The sequence below is a fragment of the Pomacea canaliculata genome, linkage group LG8 (genome assembly GCF_003073045.1).
Source record: "Pomacea canaliculata isolate SZHN2017 linkage group LG8, ASM307304v1, whole genome shotgun sequence".
NCBI lineage: Eukaryota > Metazoa > Mollusca > Gastropoda > Architaenioglossa > Ampullariidae > Pomacea > Pomacea canaliculata.
The window spans coordinates 12,566,434-12,584,023 of NC_037597.1; the positions used below are offsets into that span (position 1 = coordinate 12,566,434).

Below are 17,590 nucleotides of genomic sequence, written 5' to 3' on the forward strand. Positions count from 1 at the left end.
AACGTATACAATTTTATTGATTGATAGCTCACAATAGTGTTACATTATTAAAATAAATTTAATTCGATTAATAAGAAAAAAACTATTAAATCAGTCCACAACTTTCATATGTTGAGAGGAGTTTTATAAAATCTAAAATAAAATCGAAACACAGATTTAGCCTTAATTTTTATAAACTAGTCCAAAAACAGCATGAATTAATTGCGTAATTTTTTATATTTTAAAAATAATTTTCAAGTTAGTTTTAAAACTAGTGGCAGGTGTTAAAGAAAGCTTGTGTCTTTTCCGTTGGTAAGATTGCTTTTTTTAAAGCTACTTCAACATCAACATCCGGTCTTCCTTTCGCTATTACGGAGTAATGGAAGTATTTCAAGGTGGATTTTGTATTCTGGGTAAAATACCAACTCCTTGGACTTTAGTGACAGCAATATTTGCTTTTCTCTTTGTGAATGTTTTCCTTCTATCTTAAATTAGCCGATCTTGTGTAACATTTAACATTGACAATGGTAATTATTTTCAACGCAGCTTTATGTCAAACAATTTCGGATTTGGCCTTTACAATTTTCAGCCCTATGCTGAAAGCTTTGTTTTTGAGAAGTCGAAGGAGAGGGGGTATTTCGTATAGCTATGTGTTTTAGTATGTTAATGGTGTGTTACTGCCTCGCAGTCAACGATAAATTTGTCAAGTCAGTCCGGCACATAATATTCACTTTCGAAATTTGAACTTTCTCTTAGCGTAAGGATTTCCATTATTTATTACATATGTGTATTTTAGAGGTGTATTTATAATTATTATATGTTTTGATATACATATTTATCTTTTAAACTTTGGAAAACAAGCCAACCATTTTTTAAGTGAACATTCTTCTACAGAAAACAGGTAATAACTAAATTTGCATAATATTGCAAAATTCTCACATTTAATAAATCTTTAAAATTTCAGAGAGTGAAATCGTGAACACAGTGTATGATTTACAAGGGATGGAAGATCTACATTAAATGGGTGCTGCCAGACAAGTTTGAAGAGGAAAAGCAGATTTTATTTTGAGAAAATGATTCGACATTTGCCAAATGAAGTTCAAGGAAGGCTGCGGACTGGTGTGGCACTGACTGGATTAGCACAGTGTGTGGAAGAGTTGGCATTGAATGCAGTAGATGCTGGTACCACCTGCGTGGCAGTGCGGGTAGATTTGCAGAGTCTTACCGTACAAGTAGTTGATAATGGTGTCGGCATATCTCTAGAACAACTTCCCTTTGTTGCAGAAAGGTAAACAGGATATGATACTTTCTTGTTAGAACATAAACAGAACATAGACTAAAAGAGTCCTAGCAGCTAGAAGTGGTGTATGATAACGTTAAGTTGTTAGTGCTCATTTTAGTTGCCATATTCAGTTTCTTCTTTTAATTTCTTTGGATTTGTTTTGTAGAGTAGAAAAAAGTAAAGTTCACTTTTTACTAATATGCTCAAAAATCCCCCAACAAAAAACAAAAAGCTCTGAAAAAGTTTAAGATAATGCATATCAGTTTCAGTAAGTCTTTCTGTCCCACTTTCTCAGTGCAGTCTGGTAGCACAATGGTTAGCGCCTGTCACCAATATAGTGAAGGTTGGCTGTCCTGGGTTCAGCTTTCTTCTTGGGCATGCTGTTTTTTCTCTGCATGTGACATCTGTTTACAGGCCTGGCTTCCTTGCTGTGATATAGCTTTAGTTGCTGGTTTGGCATAAAACACCAGTGACCCCCACTCCCACTTTCTCAATCCTCCACTCAGGCATTAGGCATGAGCAACCTCCCCACCCCCCACATACGTATACACAGAAGACACTCAAAACTTTTCATATTCTTGAATTTATTTAAATTATGTTAATTGGTATTTAATATGTTGTATAGTAGTTTAAGAGCCATAGAAAATAAGACAGCCAAACTTTGTAAATCCAGATTGTTGTTTGCTTCCTTCCACCACAGTATAAAGTTTCAAAGACTTCATGATCTGCATTATAAAATATTGATGTTTAGCATGATTAGAATTGTAGCTGTTCTAAAATCTTTTAGAATGGATGCTTTCTCCATGTATGAACCAAACTAGTTTAACATTGTATTTGTTTAGACCTCAATAATTTGTTAAAAGAGACAAGTCATTAATTATTATTTGGTTATAGGTACATGACAAGCAAATGTCACACTGTAAAAGACCTGGACAATCTCAAGTACTTTGGTTACCGCGGTGAAGCCTTAGCCAGCTTACGCTGTGTAGCCTCTGTCGTGGAGATTATTACACGGTCCAAACATTCTACTACTACATATAGTCGATGTTTCCATAAAGGGAAAGCACTCCCAATATGCGAAGCAGCAACACCTCGACCTGGTGCAGGCACAACTGTAACTGCACGAGATATATTTTACAATCTTCCTGTGAGAAAGAAGAAACTGAATGAGGGTTTGGAACTGGAAAAAATTCGCTTTCGTTTGGCTGGCATTGCTCTCATCTGGCCACAGATTAGCTTCAGTTTGAGGGATGATGTGACTGGAAATATAATTCTTCAAACACATAAAAGCAGTGGAGTGATGTCAACCTTCTCATCTTTGTTCGGAGGAGCTCGGGCAAAAAGCATGCGAGAGGTCAAGGCTGAAAGTGAAACATTTAAAGTCTCTGGTTATATCAGCCGAGAATCCTATAGCCGTAAAGATCTGCAGTTTGTATTTGTCAACAAGAGATTAGTTCTAAAGACTAAAATTCACAAAGTGCTGGATGCAGTTTTAGGAAAAGGTTCATTGGTTAGGCAGCGGATGTATTTATCTGAAAAAGCTGACATAAGTGCTACTCAGAAGCAGACAGAAGAAGAAGATGCAGGTACTTCTGTAGAGACAGGTAGCCCAACCAAACTGTTTGAGCGCTACGCAGTGTACATTATTAGCATTGAATGCCCATTTAATGCTTATGACATCACTTTTGACCCAGGTAAGACCCTGGTTGAATTCCATGACTGGTCAGAGTTGACTAAGCTGGTTGATGACATGGTGGTGCATTTCTTGAAAGACGAAAATCTTTTGACTGCCAGTGAACCTCTTCAGACAAGGTCCCTTGTGATCGCAAAGAATTTACAGACTTTGTTGTCAGGTACTTCTGAGCCCATCCCAGAAAGCGAGGATCCTTTTGAAGGCAACAATGAAAAATATGATGAACAGATGCTTGTTGACCAGCAGAAAAGACGATATGCACAAGGCATTTCCACCTACAACAATTACAACAGCCTCTTTTCCCACACTGTACGACGACCCAGAGAGCTGCAGCTCAAGGTAAACTGCACAGAGTCTGGTCCCAGCATGGCAAAAAAATCAAAAAAAGTTAGCACAGGTGACTTGCAAAGTTCTGGCATTACACTCTATGATGTAACAACTGAACAAAATTCTGCCTCTTATGTACAGGTATCAGACTTAGATTCCCAGTGTCAGGTGATGAGAAAAAATATGCCAGATGTGCCAGTTACAGGTGAAAGGGATGATAATGAGGAGGCTATCTATACTAAATCCCCTGTTAAAATTAAGCAGATCTCTAAGGCATCAGAGACAGGAACAAATGGGGGTAATGAAGTTGGGGAAATAAAGCTACACAAATTTCGGTACAGCAGAAATCTCCCACTACAGCATTTTAAAAGGAAAGAGTCTACAGAACTAATGAATTCAAATCATACTGTGGCTGAGATAAGACTACCTGAAAGCTTCTCAAATTTTTCTTCTCTCTATCATCTCCGGTCAAGACCAGTTAAGGAAGTTGGAGCCACACGTGCCTTGTTTGTAGGGACAGATATGCTGTCCAAGACCAATGATAACAATGACCTTGCCAGATTCCACGATGCTGCAGCTCATACAGCCTCAGTTTTTGATGTTGGAAGGTATATGTATGACAAAACAGATACAAATGCCTTGCCATGTTTGAAACGAGCAGTGCTTTGGAGAAGTAAATCTATGGATGCTGGATGTTTTCAAGAAAAGAATACAACTAAAAGGCATAATCTTGCATGTGTATGTCCCCCTTGTGGCAGACATGCTCACGTGATGACATAAGAGTAAGGTATACTGCTACACATTATGGGCAGCACTATGGTACAGAGCGACAAAACATGGTGACAGAAGACAGCAGTGCCATGAGGAAAAGTGTTCACGCAGCATTTTCTTGCTTACAAAGACAGTCTGTAGAAAATGTGAATGATTCAGCATCCAGATTTGAGTTTGCCATGGATTCATGTAGCCCCAGTATGTCTCGACCTGCTTGGCAGCCATTTACCACTATATCTCAAGCATGTTTTAGTGAAAATGAATGTTTAATACAGCAAACAAATAATGTGCCATTAGTTTCCTTAAATGAGTCACCAGAAGAAGTCAGAAATACTTCATCACTTCCTGAGAAGCAGGGCTTTGCAACCCACGAGCTAGCTCGGATACATAGAGGGTACCAAAGATTGGAAGATGTAGAACATTTCAAGGAAAAGAAGGGGTGCACAAAGGAACAAGCAACCTTTACTGAAAAGGAAGTCCAGACTCAATCAGAAAAACTGCAACATCATGGCTGTGAGTCAATGGATAAAGCTGGTTTGAAAAAAAGAACGTGTTTAACTGAGTTAAAGGGTACGAATGATTTACCATGTGAAAAGCTCAGTTCAGAAGCACATAAAAGGACATCTTTCGTGGAGCCAGCTCACCTGAAAGACAATATTCTGTTGATAAATTCACAAGAAAACTGTGCAACAGAAAACAGTGTATTGGCACTGGATGTGTATGCCAAAAAACCAAGACACTGTGTTTCAGACACAAGTCTGCAGGGATACCATTCAAGTGATGAAGAGATAAGTGCATGGGGAGCTTTAGGTACATGTATGGAGGAAGGTTGGTCAGAGAATCAGAGTGTTTGTGATACTGATTTAGATGGTCTGCAGCAGAAAGTGCATGGGACTACAAGAGATGTGCAGTGCAGTAGAATATCTCGAGATGTATTTCAGCTTCATAACTCTAGTGACATGACCTCCATTAGTGCAAATTTTGCAAAATCTCTTTCCCAGACTCAAGAATCAATGGAGACTCAAGGTTTTCCTGTGCTTAGTTCACAGGGGTTTACTCCCCAGTTGAAAATCAGCAGTCCCGAATTCCACGTGACCTCCTCAGCATCAAACCTGTCCATCCACTCCAGTGGATTCAGTCCTGCAGATGTAGATCCCATGATTTCTGAGAGACAGTGCTTGTCACAAGGATTAGCTTTTTCTGTAAGTTGCGAAGACTTTGATGATAATCCTGCTAATAGCCATGAACTCAGTGAAGCACAGTATACAGAGAATGATAAAACAGAACACACAGGAACTGGTAGGAGAAACACAAACTTGTGCTTGGATATCAAGGAGCTGAATGTGAATACAGAAATATATACTGATAAAAGAAATAAATGTCTTCAGGAAAAGAAAGTACAGGGAAATTATTTGATTTATGGTAGTTCTGAGCTCAGGGGAAAGGTGTCTACACAGAACAATCCAGGAACACCAGAATTTGGTAATAATATCATTGACAGACAAACCACACAAAATGACTTATTATGTATTTCTTCCTGCAGTAATATGCCTATGGTGGGAAGATCTGAACAAAGTACAGAAAGAGTTTTCACATTTTCAAATGATGATGCACTACTGTGTTCATCACACGGGCTTGTGTTCTCTGATTTACCTGGAGTTGCCAGTTGGTCATCAGAATCTGAGCCTGATAATTGCCCAAATCAACCCCTCCCTTCAGAGGTGCTGCCATTATCTGGCAAGCTGAACACTGGCTGGGAGGCAGGAAAATTACAACCAGAGCTAAAAGAGATGGAACTTGAGAAACATGCTTTGCACAATGAACAAATGGTTTCTTCTCAGACAGCTGACATCGGTTTTCAAGATTCTCTTCCAGACTCAGTTTTAGGAATGATACCAACGCCAGGAAGCCAAATCCTAAACACATCTTCGCAGAGCTGCATTGTCAAGAATAGCTGTCATTCTCAGCATTCTTTTATTTCACCTGGTAACCATAGCAGCATGAGTGAAGTTGGTGATGCCTCTGGAACCTGTCATAAGGAGCTGTCTGGCGCCCTGTGCATGTCAGAAGAAGAATGTTACAGGGACAGTGCATACAACACCAATGAAATGGCATCACATGCAGACAGCAAGAAGTCTCTCTCAGGCAATTCAGACTTGACAGACCCTGAGTTCCTATCATCAGCTCCCAGAGAGCTGCTGCTGCCCTCAGATGCACCCAGCATTGCAGGCAAACTGTCACGAGAATGGAAAAAGTCAAGAACTCAGAAGGTGTCAGTGGTTCATGAAGATGTGCTTTCAACCCCAGGAGATGGTCTCAAGGCATGTCAAGTGCAGACCCCTCCCAAGAAAACCAGCATAGATTTGCAATGTAGGATGGACAAAAAGGCTGTTCAGTGGGTTCCTCTTGCAGATCCAGCAACAGGTACTGTATATAATCACAGTCTGTTGTGATCATGTGCATGCAAACTACTTCCTGTTCACTGCTTGATGTTTATACAATGTGAACTTTATATATTATTATATGTATGTATTATAAGAATATTTAAAAGGAAAAAATGCTTTTTTCGAGCAACACTCATCATTTTTTTAGACTCTTTTTCTCTGTTAATATATTCCTGAACCTGTCTGTATATTAGATAAGTGTGATCAGGTAATATACTGCAATATTTATTCGGACAATCGTAAAAACTATTTTCACTTATAGATTTGTGTGACATTGCTCTAATTTTCAAGTAAAAATAATGATAATAATTATTTACTTTACTCATTAGGTAGCACAGTATATGTAAATACCAATTCTGGGCATTCACTGACAGAAGCCCAGTATTTTGAGATGGACATGGATCAGGAACTTGAAACCCATTCAAATGGTAATTGATCGTTTTAGGATGTGTCATATAATTTACTGAAAATAGACTTTTGTCTTTTCTGTTGGTCAAGATTGCATTTTTCCAGTTACCTTTTTCCATTTAATTTTGCTTGAATAAATCTAAATTTTTCATCTTTCAGAGAGTGAGAGGGAGTGTGTGTTCATAAAAATGAGCAAGTAACATGCACATGCACATTTACATATGAGTGTGAGTGCATGTCTATCTATACCCACATATTTACCTGCCCATTCACTGTGTCACATTTGCGTGATCAGCTCTTTTCTAAAGATATTTGGGTAACTGCATTATTAAAGTTGTATGTTTTTGTTTTGTTCTAAATCCATGGAATTAAAGAAAGGGTTTCATCACGGTGTGGAGAAGACAGTCAGGCACTAAAACAACTTTCACCTATAAGCCATCAAACCCTTAAAGCCCTGATAGATGAGAGCTTTGATGAAGATGAAGAAGAAGAGAGCCTTGCAAAATGGAGAGACCGAAAACCGCTGCTTACAGACAATTCTGAACGGTCCAGCACTGAGGATCTTCTGAGCACATGGGAAAACCCTGTTTTCTGTATACCCGAGAAGGTACTATTTGTGCAGCAGATTCTTAAATAATGGCCTGGAATCATATACATTTTGATCCGATTATTTTTTTATGATGGTCAAAATATACTAGATGGAGTACTGCAGTATGCATTGTTTGGGAACTGGCTTTATGCCTGGAAAATGTAGGCTTAGTAGACTGAAAGTGTGGTCAACTGCGGAACTAGTCTGAGGCATGCTCAGGCTGAGAACTCAGGCTGAGACTGCAAACCCAGCAGAAATATGTGCCTCATGATATTAGGAAATATAAAGAAATATAAATGTTGTACCCTAGGCACAGCTAGCCATTTATGTTTGCTTATGGCCACTAAGCTATGGGAAGCTTTTATACTTTTTTTTATATTATTTTTAACAGATGTTGCAGGTGGCTGAACAAAAACACAATAGTAGGGCTGGCAGGATGTCTCATAGTTTTCTGCATCCAACTTCTTTTAACAAAGCCATGCTCGTGAATGCCAAGGTAACACTATTAAATATTTATCTGCAGACCTTCATCTACTGGTGATGTGAAAAAATGTGACATAGTGTTAGTATGCTTCAGTTTATAAAAACTGAAATCATGAAAGCATAGGAGGAACAGCAACTTGTTCAACTGCAACATGACATGTTCTGAAACTGATTTTTGACTGCAGGTGTTGGGACAGGTAGACAATAAGTTTGTTGCCTGTCTTATCCATGAAAACAAGCCAGCATCATCGACTTCAGGGACTGCAGGTAAATTAATGTACCTATGTTTTCATATAAATGAGTTTATTTTCTTTGGATCTGCATGAATGCACACATATATTTACATGGATATTTGCATCTGCATGCACATACAGGACAGTTTAATAATCCCACATCCTGTGCACACACATATATGTGTATAGAAATATACCTCATCAGTTCAAGCAGGTCATTGTGACACTGCTTCAAAAGAAATTGAAATGATTGGCCTACTTTAAACTTACCTTTTATCTTAAAACTATTAGAACATGTCATCCTAGCATAGTTGCAAAATCTCTTCTCTCAAAACCATTTTTTCAAAATGTTCAATGGGCTTAGAGAATGAACCATAGCACTGAGACTGCTGTCCCTGTGTTCTCAATGGTCTGTAGGTTCTAAATGACATCTCAGTTCAGTTCGTAAATTTGTGGATGTTGATGATATTAAAATTTCTTTGAAATTTTCCTTGAAAGACTTGTATGGGCATCTTGAAGCTCTCCATGCAGTGTTGTGTCAACTCTTTCATGCAACCTTTCTTGACCCTCAGTAGTTTGTTTGCTGTCATTTGTCTCTGACTGCTGTAGCTAATCTTGTATCTCCCACACTGATGTCCCAACTTGCTATTTTTGTCTCGTTATTTAAGGTATCCGAAACAAATCGAAGGTCCACAACAATGCTGCAAGATTTGTTTTGTGTATGTCAAAGCAGGAATAGATAACACTTTTTCTCAAAGACCCGCACTTGCTTCCAGTACATTATCATATTCAGTCCTTGCCTACCATCATTTTTGGGGCTCTCTTCCCCCTTACCTGTCATCATCTTTCCTTATTATTGTCCTGTCTCCTGTCTCTGTTCAGTCTGCAGCAGGTGGGGGGCAGGGAGGAGTTCGTTAAAGGGAAAACCATAGTATCTAATCTTTTGGACAACAATCCTTCAGTTTTGGTGCCCTATGGCTCTGAAACTCACCTTCCACTGCACTGAGAAATATACCTATGCTTTGCAGCTACCAATCTCAGCTCAAAACATTTTTTTTTTCTGTGTGGGTTTTCTTTCAAAAATCCTCCATTTGCATGCTTACATTTATAATGTTCTGCATGGCTGTGTAGTTTTTTTTTTGTGTGTTTGCACATCATTTTCTGTGTGTATGTGTAGCGTCTGTTTGTGTGTATTTGTTGGGGAAGGGAGAGTGTGTCATGATTGGGTATGCACCCAAGAGATTTAGTAAAAGCACTACATAAAAGTGTTTCATCCTTTATTATTATTATTTTTTATGATAATATTTTCTTACAGTCTATTCCATGCTCTATAGTGATGGTAGAGAGCAAAGAAGAACTTTCCTACAAGAAATGGGGGTAGAAAAAATATTACTGACTGAAACCTTAAATGGTTAGTTGTATCTAAGTTTATATTGAAAATGCAGGATTGAATATTTTTGTTTTATTGATATGTACCAGGAGGTTTGTTAGTTCTCTTCGATCAACATGCTGCTCATGAAAGAATTCGATTAGAGCAGTTGATTTCAGGTTTGTTTTTGACATTTTGACATTAAAATTTGATAATTCCCTAACATGGAACTTGCAGCCAGATATCTAGTTTATTTATGGAGTTGTTGCCAAAGATAATTTAGTGCTATGCATTCTGGGTTGACAGAGTGGGTGAATAAGAGAATGTATGTACATAGAAACAAACTAGACATGTAAGATTTGTCTAGCCTTTAATAGCATATTTGGCTCAATTAAGAGAGTAATTTTTTATATCTTTATGTACAATCCTCAAGACATATTTCGATCTCTAAAATTTTACAAACTTTAAAGGTATGAAGCTTAGGTTTTCTGAAGGTAATCTGGACAATTTTTATATAGAAGATGCGTTTTGGTGCTCTACTGAATGTTGAAATGTGTTGTGTTAGGTGTGTATGAGAAGAAAGATGCCAATGGGGAAGATAGCCGCATAATTCGCAGATCAGATGTTGATCCTGCAAGGAGAATAACTCTGTCTGAACGTGACGTAAGGATGATGCAGAGCTTCAAGAAGGAGTTTGAACGGATAGGTACCTATGGCTGGTCTTTCTATGTGACAAGTCTTAATATATGATTTGTCATATTGTCTTCTTTAGGGATTTTAAGAGAAAACGTTTTAGTACTGTCTCTATATGTAGAATAATAAATGCATATGTGTCTGTTTCTACATGCATCTGTGTGTGTGTGTGCATGCATATGTGCAAAATGAACAATAGCATTTTAAAGACTGCATTCCTCCTTGCATGATGAAGGCATTACAGTCATAACTCTAGAGAGGATCATCCTCTCAGTTAATTAAATTGTGAGTGCCGAAGATGCTACTTCTAATGTTAGTGTTATACAGTAAATCACTCCTCTAATCAGGCATCTGCTTTGAGGTTGACAAAGAGAAGTGTGACACTGTGCATGTCTTCACAATGCCAGTCTGCATGGCCCAGAGAGAAGCAAATGACAGAAAACGTGGCAAAGATCCTCTCAGATATGAGTATGTTGAGGTAAACAGATCATCTTAGTATTTGAATTGTTATCTAGTCAGGAGTAGTGTTGTTAGCATTTCTGCCTTATATCTGCCATTTTTTTCTGGTATAGTCTGTTATATTAATAATTATATACTTTTCATTCCAGTATGTCTGTTGTTGTTTGTGTGATTCCCTAGCATCAAAAGAGATCCTTTGTACTTAACGTAGGACCAGTCACCATCTGTCATAGACTAAGCAGATTTGTGTGGTGACTACATTAATTTTATCGTTATGTTTCATCTTTTGCAGACAATGATCCGAGAACACACTCAGGTATGTTGTCTAAACTCTACCAGGGTTGTGTCTCAGACACCTATCATTTTGCAGACTACAAAATATAAAAAAATTGTACAGGCACATAAGAGCAGATTTCAAGAATTATCATAAACTCATTCCTTAATGTGTTTCATTATCAAAGAGAGTATGTGCTTTTTTGCTGTTTTAACTGAGTCAGGCATTGAGTGGACCTTCATTAATCTCTATAAAGCTGTTAATATTATAGTTACAATTTCTGGCATGCTGTGATGTCTGTCAGAGAAATTCTGGTTTTCTTATTTGCATAATGTTTGATATTTGTGCATTCTTAAAGAGGTTGTTGATGTACTTTTTCAGAGGTTGCTGTCAACTGAAGGTGCTACATATCTTCTTCCACAGTCAGTCCACAGGTTGATGGCTACTCATGCTTGCAAAGGTGCATAAACAGACTTCTGCCTTGACGTAATATTACAGTTGTTACCTGCAGATATAAATGTATTCACCCTCCAAACTATGCAAAAATAATTGTTTTGTAGTGAATGTATTTATAATAAATAACATAGACAATATGCATCTGCCCTGGTAAGTGTCTTAGTCAAGCCATTATTATTTCTGTTTTAATAATGTATGTTCTTATTGCCACCTGGATGTTTCATTGATGTCTGTGGTTCACTTTAAAGGAGCCATCAAGTTTGGAGACAAGTTATCCCTAACAACTTGCAGACAGTTAATACAGGGTCTGGCATCCTGTGACCTGCCCTTTCAGTGTGCTCATGGGCGGCCCTCGTTAGCACCCCTTATCAGCCTTTCACAGCTTCAAATGATTTCACCAAATCAGGTTAGTTTTTTGATAATTTATTTGCTGACCAAGTGAAATAAAGGCATTGGATATTTGAAAATAATTTCAGTCTGAGTTATACACAACCTCCTTCATCGTCAATCATTTTGTACGTTATGGTTTCTTATGCAGGGGAAGCAATTTGAAATAAAGAGCGTAAACGTACTAGTCTCCCTTGTGCACAGAGAGAGAGAGAGAGAAAAAAATGCTAATGGAAAGGAGGCGTTTAGTGAGAAGTCAGTGTACTAGAGTATGAGAATATGCCCACGTTTATAATTGAATGTTATTATAAGTATGAATCTCAGCTCATTCTGTAAACATTACATTGCAACACTCACTCACGCACACACAAATACAAATGCACACATTCTTGAAACTCACATTTTGGAGTCTATAGACCTTAGACCAAAGTTCATTACACAATCATGAAATATTGATTAAAAATAATCCATAATACTGTGTTGCAGAAACAAAAACCAAGTGTGTGGAAACTTTATAAGAAGATGCAAAAAGCAAAAGAGGTATCTTTGCAACCATCGGAAACTGGGGCAATATGAGTTTCGTCTTGGCACAAGAGGAATGTTTTAACATTTTGACCTATCATAGTTTCCCTTGCTTAATACAATTGTTGTAAATATATAATTAGCACAAAAGAAATTGATACATATGAGTGATGGAATAAACTTGAAGCATAAAATAGAAAACAAACAGTTTTAGAACATACTGAGACAGCGAACAGTCTCATCCCTTTCTTATGATTTTAACTTTTTAAGTGACAGACAGTTTTGTGTAGTATTTGAAGTGTTCGCAGTGGTCCATCTGTGATACATATTTCTGTGATAAAAAAATCGAGAAGTGAGAACATTACTTACTTGTTTTTTTAGAGCCATCTAAAATGTTTGTTTCACACTGTTTATTTTGCAATGACGAAAAAAGAAAAGAAAATTTGACAGGGTCATGTTACATGCATTTATATGTATCTGTGTGTGTGAGAGAGACAGAGAGCTAGTACTTGAAATTTTTTTTTTGGTAAGATTAATAATTCAGTTTCCTCAGAATCCATGCTATCAATCTTTAAAAAACTGCTTTATAATTTATCTGTAAGATTTGTGCTGTAACAGTGTTTGAGTGATGGATACAAGATAAAAGACGAACAGACTGAGTTAACTGCAGTTTGTGGTAAGAAGACTTGCTTAAAAATTACTAAGTGGTATCCGACCATAAAACAAGAACTGATCTTGATGTGAAGAACATACCACAGATTCCAGAAAGAAACTTGTGTTCAAAACTGTGATCATCGCTACAAAAGTACTAAGATGTAGGAAACGCATATCATTTAGTGATGTATTTCTTATTTCTAACTTCATGAAAAAAAAATCACTAAAACCAAAGACAATATGATGCAACTGGGAGAGGGAGGGGCAGGAGGACATACTGGCTGTTGCCGACCGAGCTACATGGAGGTATGGAGAGACTTGTTAGTTTAGTTGTGTTTGTTCAGGCACTTCTTGACTGCAGAGTGTTTCCTGTTCTGCCCGGATGTTGTCTTTTTTTTTTTCTTTTATGTCTCCTTTTCATGAAGATGGTTTGTTTAACACCGAGTCTGATGTTACTTAAGTAATTTTTGGACAGATTTCAACCTTTCTTAAAGCATGTACTGTGTAAGAAAAACCACGCTTTTTTTTGGTTATTTTAAGATCTGTGCGCTGATGTGCTCTCTCTCTCCATGTGTTCGCGTGTTCCTTTTGCATAACAATTAGTCTTAGCTTGACCAATAAATAGCAATTGAAAAAAAAAAAAGGCTGACTTCAACAATTGCTAAACCTTTCTGCACCAAGCTGATTTTTGACAATACTGCCAACCTCTTGTCGGAGTCGACATGGAACATGAAAGTGAACTTCTAGACTTCGAGCTGTGGTAATGGCCTGTCATTGTCTGAAAGCACCAATTTGCTATTCTGAGCTTCAAACCTAAGTTAAATTTAGAAGCACAGCTTCCCAGGAGCCGATAACTCAATGTCAACGTCACTGCGGTGGTTCGGGCTACTGCAAGATATAATCAAATTGCTTGCCCCGCCTCACTTCCACCACTGTCTTCATACACGCGCACCCTGATCTCTTTTTCTCCCAAGATCCCAGTCACTGAAAAACTCCGCAATGATGTGCCAAACCTCAGTTTAACAGAAGAATCTGTATTTTGTCTTTCAGCATCGTTTTCAAGATTAATAGCGGAATTGCCACTTCAGCGGCAATAACATTAACAAAGTCGCAGTCCCAGCACCTTTGCAAACACACCTATACCCCACCTTCCTCCCATCTCCTCACGCACATGCAGGCTGGCACGCACACGCGCGAGCGCAGGCTGCACGTTCACGTTCCTCGCCGCATCCGCATGCGCGTACCCTCACTCCCTTAAGTTTTCCGTTTCTCCACTACTGCCCGGCAGCAGGAGTAAGTTGAAAACTCATTCAGTGAGGAACAGGCCAGGCTCCTCCCTTCTACCCCCAGCCCTCCTGGTTCAGAGATCGTTGTTCATCACCGTCAGCATCATGTCCGCTGAGCCCAACGCCTCACCAGACGGGCGTCTGTGTTGACAGGGTGGTCCGATCAACCGGAAGTCAGGAACAGACAGGCAGTCGCTGGTGATGGCCCAGACCCTGGAGCAAGCATTCTGTTTTTAATCGACAGAAACAGACCAACACCGATTCTAGAGAAGCAATCCTAGTTGGGAAAGAGGGAGCGCCGCACACTGCACGGGAGGTACTTCTGTGAGAACATGATTGTTTCATCATTCTGTTGAATCACAGAGACCCTCTCGCCGTCTCACCACTGGGGAACTGAACAACTGTTTCTTCAGTTTAAATTAATCCGAGAGTAGGTTGAATTTATTATGGAAGGCTGGTTCCAAAGATTGAGCAAAAATGTTTTTCGCCAAGTACAGGAGTAGGAGCGTGACAATTCTCACCTGGGTTTTTAAATATGGTCAAGTTTACATTTCCTCTGATGTGATAAAATGTCGGCCTGTTAATTGGGCAATATCAAAGAAATCGTTATTTTATGTTAACTTTTCAGCAATGACTTAATTTTACGTTTGACTGAGGTTAGTTTTTTTTGAAAGTACGAAAGTTGTAAGGATATCGTTTTTCTCATCTACTGTAACAAGACTCATGTGATCTGAATGTTGCTTTTTAAAAGATTATTTCTTAGGCCTTATTTTTGAAGGAAACCATTGTCCACTCTCTGTGATCAAAAGAAAACCCACTTTAAAAAAAAAAAAGCGCTCGTGCTGGAACTTTTGCGAAATGACCTGGCGAAAGGTCGATCGATCATATAAACAGTTTGATTCGTTTCCAGACGTTTGCCAAAGCCAATGAAACCAGTTATCGAGGTTTTAAAGTGGAAAAAATTGGTAAATGCAGTAAGAAACGTCCCAGTATATATCATTCCGCAAAAAAGTATGTCAGAAGGTTCTGGAAAGGCCGGAGTCAAGCGCCAAGTGACTAGAAGTCGATGGTCACGTGTCACCCATTGGGCGGTGATTAGCTCTTATTATCGACAGCTTCAGTACCCGAGACCGCGTCATCCTGCAGGCGGGGTCACTGACATCTAGCAGCGGGTCCTCCCTAAAGTCTGCTGGGAGGGAAGGCCGAGAAGTAAGGAACTTCAACCGTCTCACATCGAGACCATCCCCTTCGCTCTTTATTATTCCCGAGATAGCCCCGGGCGTCCGCCCCTGTCATCAAAGCTAAGAAATCTGCTGTACTCCACGGGCCCCGAAGGTTGTCTATTACCCTGCCCCTCCCCTTCGAGCAGGAGTCCCCCATCCTCAACCCCAGCTTGGAGGACCAGCGATAGCCACGAGCTTTTCCACGCATTAGAAGCGAAACCAGTGTAATCCTCACTTCACGAGAGAGATTGCTATTCATCTCTGCAATCAACTATGGTGAAGGTTGGCTGTCCTGGGTTCAGCTCTCGTCTCGGGCACACTGTTCTTTCTCTGCATGTTGCATAAGTTTACAGGGCTGACTGCCTTGCCGTGATATAGCTTTAGTCGCTGGGTCTCTGTAAAACACCAGTTCCACCCCATCTACCCTTCCGTCACGCCGACCAACGTTCAGTCACAGACAGCATCACACAGAGTAGGGTGAGATCCCAGCTGGTCCTGACACCATCCAAAAACTTACCAAATATTTTTAAGTGAAAACCGAGGCAGACTCACCAACAGGTTTCGCCTTAATAATGTACAGAATTTATCAGTCGTCAGAACTTTCCAACTTTAAGTCTGACCAGGACTTACAATACAAGACTGGAGAAAAATGTAAGGTCACAGTCAAAGCAGCAAAAATCATTTTTCTCAATCTTAACTCTTCCCATTCATACAAGTGGAGCCCTTTAAAGACTCCGGCACATCAAAGAAAAAGCTGCCGTCACACCCACGCTTGCGCCCACCACACACCCACGTTCTCCCACGCAAAACACTCGCCATCCACTCCAGTTTTTCGTTCTCGTTCATATACCTCAGGTCGGTAATAATGACGATACAGACAAGTCTATTTGTTTATGGAATATTAAGTTCAAAGTTTAGCATCACCTTTCCCTCCAAAACAGCCCGCGGCACCAAACAAGGACAGAAATAACCGAGACGCTGTTGGTCTCTGTCAACCGATGGCTGGACAATATGTCTCACCGGCAATTCTATATTCTTCTTGTCGTATTTTTACATCTGTGCATGACATTTTGTGTCAATCTTTTTCCCCACATGGACAGATTTTTTATAAAGGAAGAATGAATTAAAAACTCATAACTTTCCAAACTTCAGGCAGTCTGCATACTTTGGCGTGATGTCGGTGTCTGGGTATCCCCCGCACCCTGTGTCCAGAAACCCTACTCCCCCTCCTACACTTCCCTTCCACACATCGCCGCGGGCAGAAAGAAAAAAATTTTTTTTTGGCCAAGATGCAATTTCATCGTGTCTTCTTAACTTTCTTGTCAAGTCACTTCTATCGCACCATCAGCTCGGCGCTGACACTGCACTCCAGTGAGAGCTCGGATGTTTCCTTTATAGGTCCATGCTGAGAAGTTTCCAGATAATGCATTCTTCATTAATGTAACGTTTTAAGCTTTCGCCTCACGTTCTGCGCCATCCGTTAAAAGAAGTCTCGGGGTAGTTTTTGGCACTTGATTCTTGATTCTGCCATAAAACTTCCATCGTGATCACTCAAATATAGTATTCAGACGTCATTGCACAGCTTTTTAATTTATGGATTTGCTTTTTTGTCCCTAGATCTTTGCATCCTTGGTGTTTATTTTTCTGTTTGAGAGCTAGGGATGTCCGTGCACCTGGAGGTAGACACTGTATACACGCAATAATCGCAATGGGGAAAAAAAGAGAGAAAGTGTTGTCTTCCAACTCGTCTCTCTCTTTCTCATATACAGACACGCTTCTCTTCCCTCAGCTTATTCTTCCTTCTTTGCTATTCTGACCACTGCTTGTCAGCATAAGTCACAAAATGTAGATACATCATAATCTATTGTAAACTTAAAGTGGTCGGAGTGAAAGTGTTAGTACGTTCCAATAGGCCATGAAAATCACAAATCTGTTTTTTTAGCGGACTCCGACCTTGTCACGTGATCCAACGGCCAACATATGTGATAGCTTGTGTATGTGATTTGTCCAGCTCACTGCATTTTCTCTAAAATTTTACTGAAAACGTTTAGCGTGCAT

The 17,590-nt window shown here is 39.3% G+C and overlaps 2 protein-coding genes across 4 annotated transcripts; both read left to right on the forward strand.

Moving 5' to 3' along the window:
• Positions 1-294: 294 nt before the first annotated feature.
• Positions 295-4,085, forward strand: LOC112570784 (DNA mismatch repair protein Mlh3-like). Of its 3 annotated transcripts, none has more exons than XM_025249405.1 (3): positions 295-374; positions 944-1,267; positions 2,156-4,085. In XM_025249405.1, exons 2-3 carry the CDS (start codon positions 1,053-1,055, stop codon positions 4,059-4,061), a joined length of 2,121 nt encoding a protein of 706 aa, XP_025105190.1. In that variant the 5' UTR covers positions 295-374; positions 944-1,052; the 3' UTR covers positions 4,062-4,085. The 3 variants fall into 3 exon arrangements, with proteins under 3 accessions (XP_025105190.1, XP_025105189.1, XP_025105192.1); XM_025249404.1 differs by having other exon boundaries at positions 317-392; XM_025249407.1 differs by having other exon boundaries at positions 370-506.
• Positions 4,086-4,087: 2 nt separating this feature from the next.
• LOC112570783 lies at positions 4,088-12,822 on the forward strand. Its single transcript, XM_025249403.1, has 12 exons — positions 4,088-6,476; positions 6,826-6,924; positions 7,279-7,511; positions 7,885-7,989; positions 8,162-8,243; positions 9,689-9,757; positions 10,144-10,284; positions 10,619-10,749; positions 11,023-11,046; positions 11,386-11,464; positions 11,709-11,866; positions 12,334-12,822. The coding sequence occupies exons 1-12, from the start codon at positions 4,118-4,120 to the stop codon at positions 12,421-12,423; spliced, it is 3,570 nt and encodes a 1,189-aa protein (XP_025105188.1). The 5' UTR covers positions 4,088-4,117; the 3' UTR covers positions 12,424-12,822.
• The last annotated feature ends 4,768 nt before the right edge of the window (positions 12,823-17,590 follow it).

What these genes read in the sequence shown, in the direction of transcription:
- LOC112570783 (XM_025249403.1), top strand. Translation starts at nt 4,118, where the DNA reads ATGGTGACAGAAGACAGCAGTGCCATGAGGAAAAGTGTTCACGCAGCA. An exon ending in CCATGCTCGTGAATGCCAAG is followed by an intron (nt 7,990 to 8,161) that starts GTAACACTATTA and finishes TTTTGACTGCAG; the next exon opens with GTGTTGGGACAGGTAGACAA. An exon ending in AAATGATTTCACCAAATCAG is followed by an intron (nt 11,867 to 12,333) that starts GTTAGTTTTTTG and finishes ACTGTGTTGCAG; the next exon opens with AAACAAAAACCAAGTGTGTG.
- LOC112570784 (XM_025249405.1), top strand. Translation starts at nt 1,053, where the DNA reads ATGATTCGACATTTGCCAAATGAAGTTCAAGGAAGGCTGCGGACTGGT. An exon ending in CTTCCCTTTGTTGCAGAAAG is followed by an intron (nt 1,268 to 2,155) that starts GTAAACAGGATA and finishes ATTTGGTTATAG; the next exon opens with GTACATGACAAGCAAATGTC.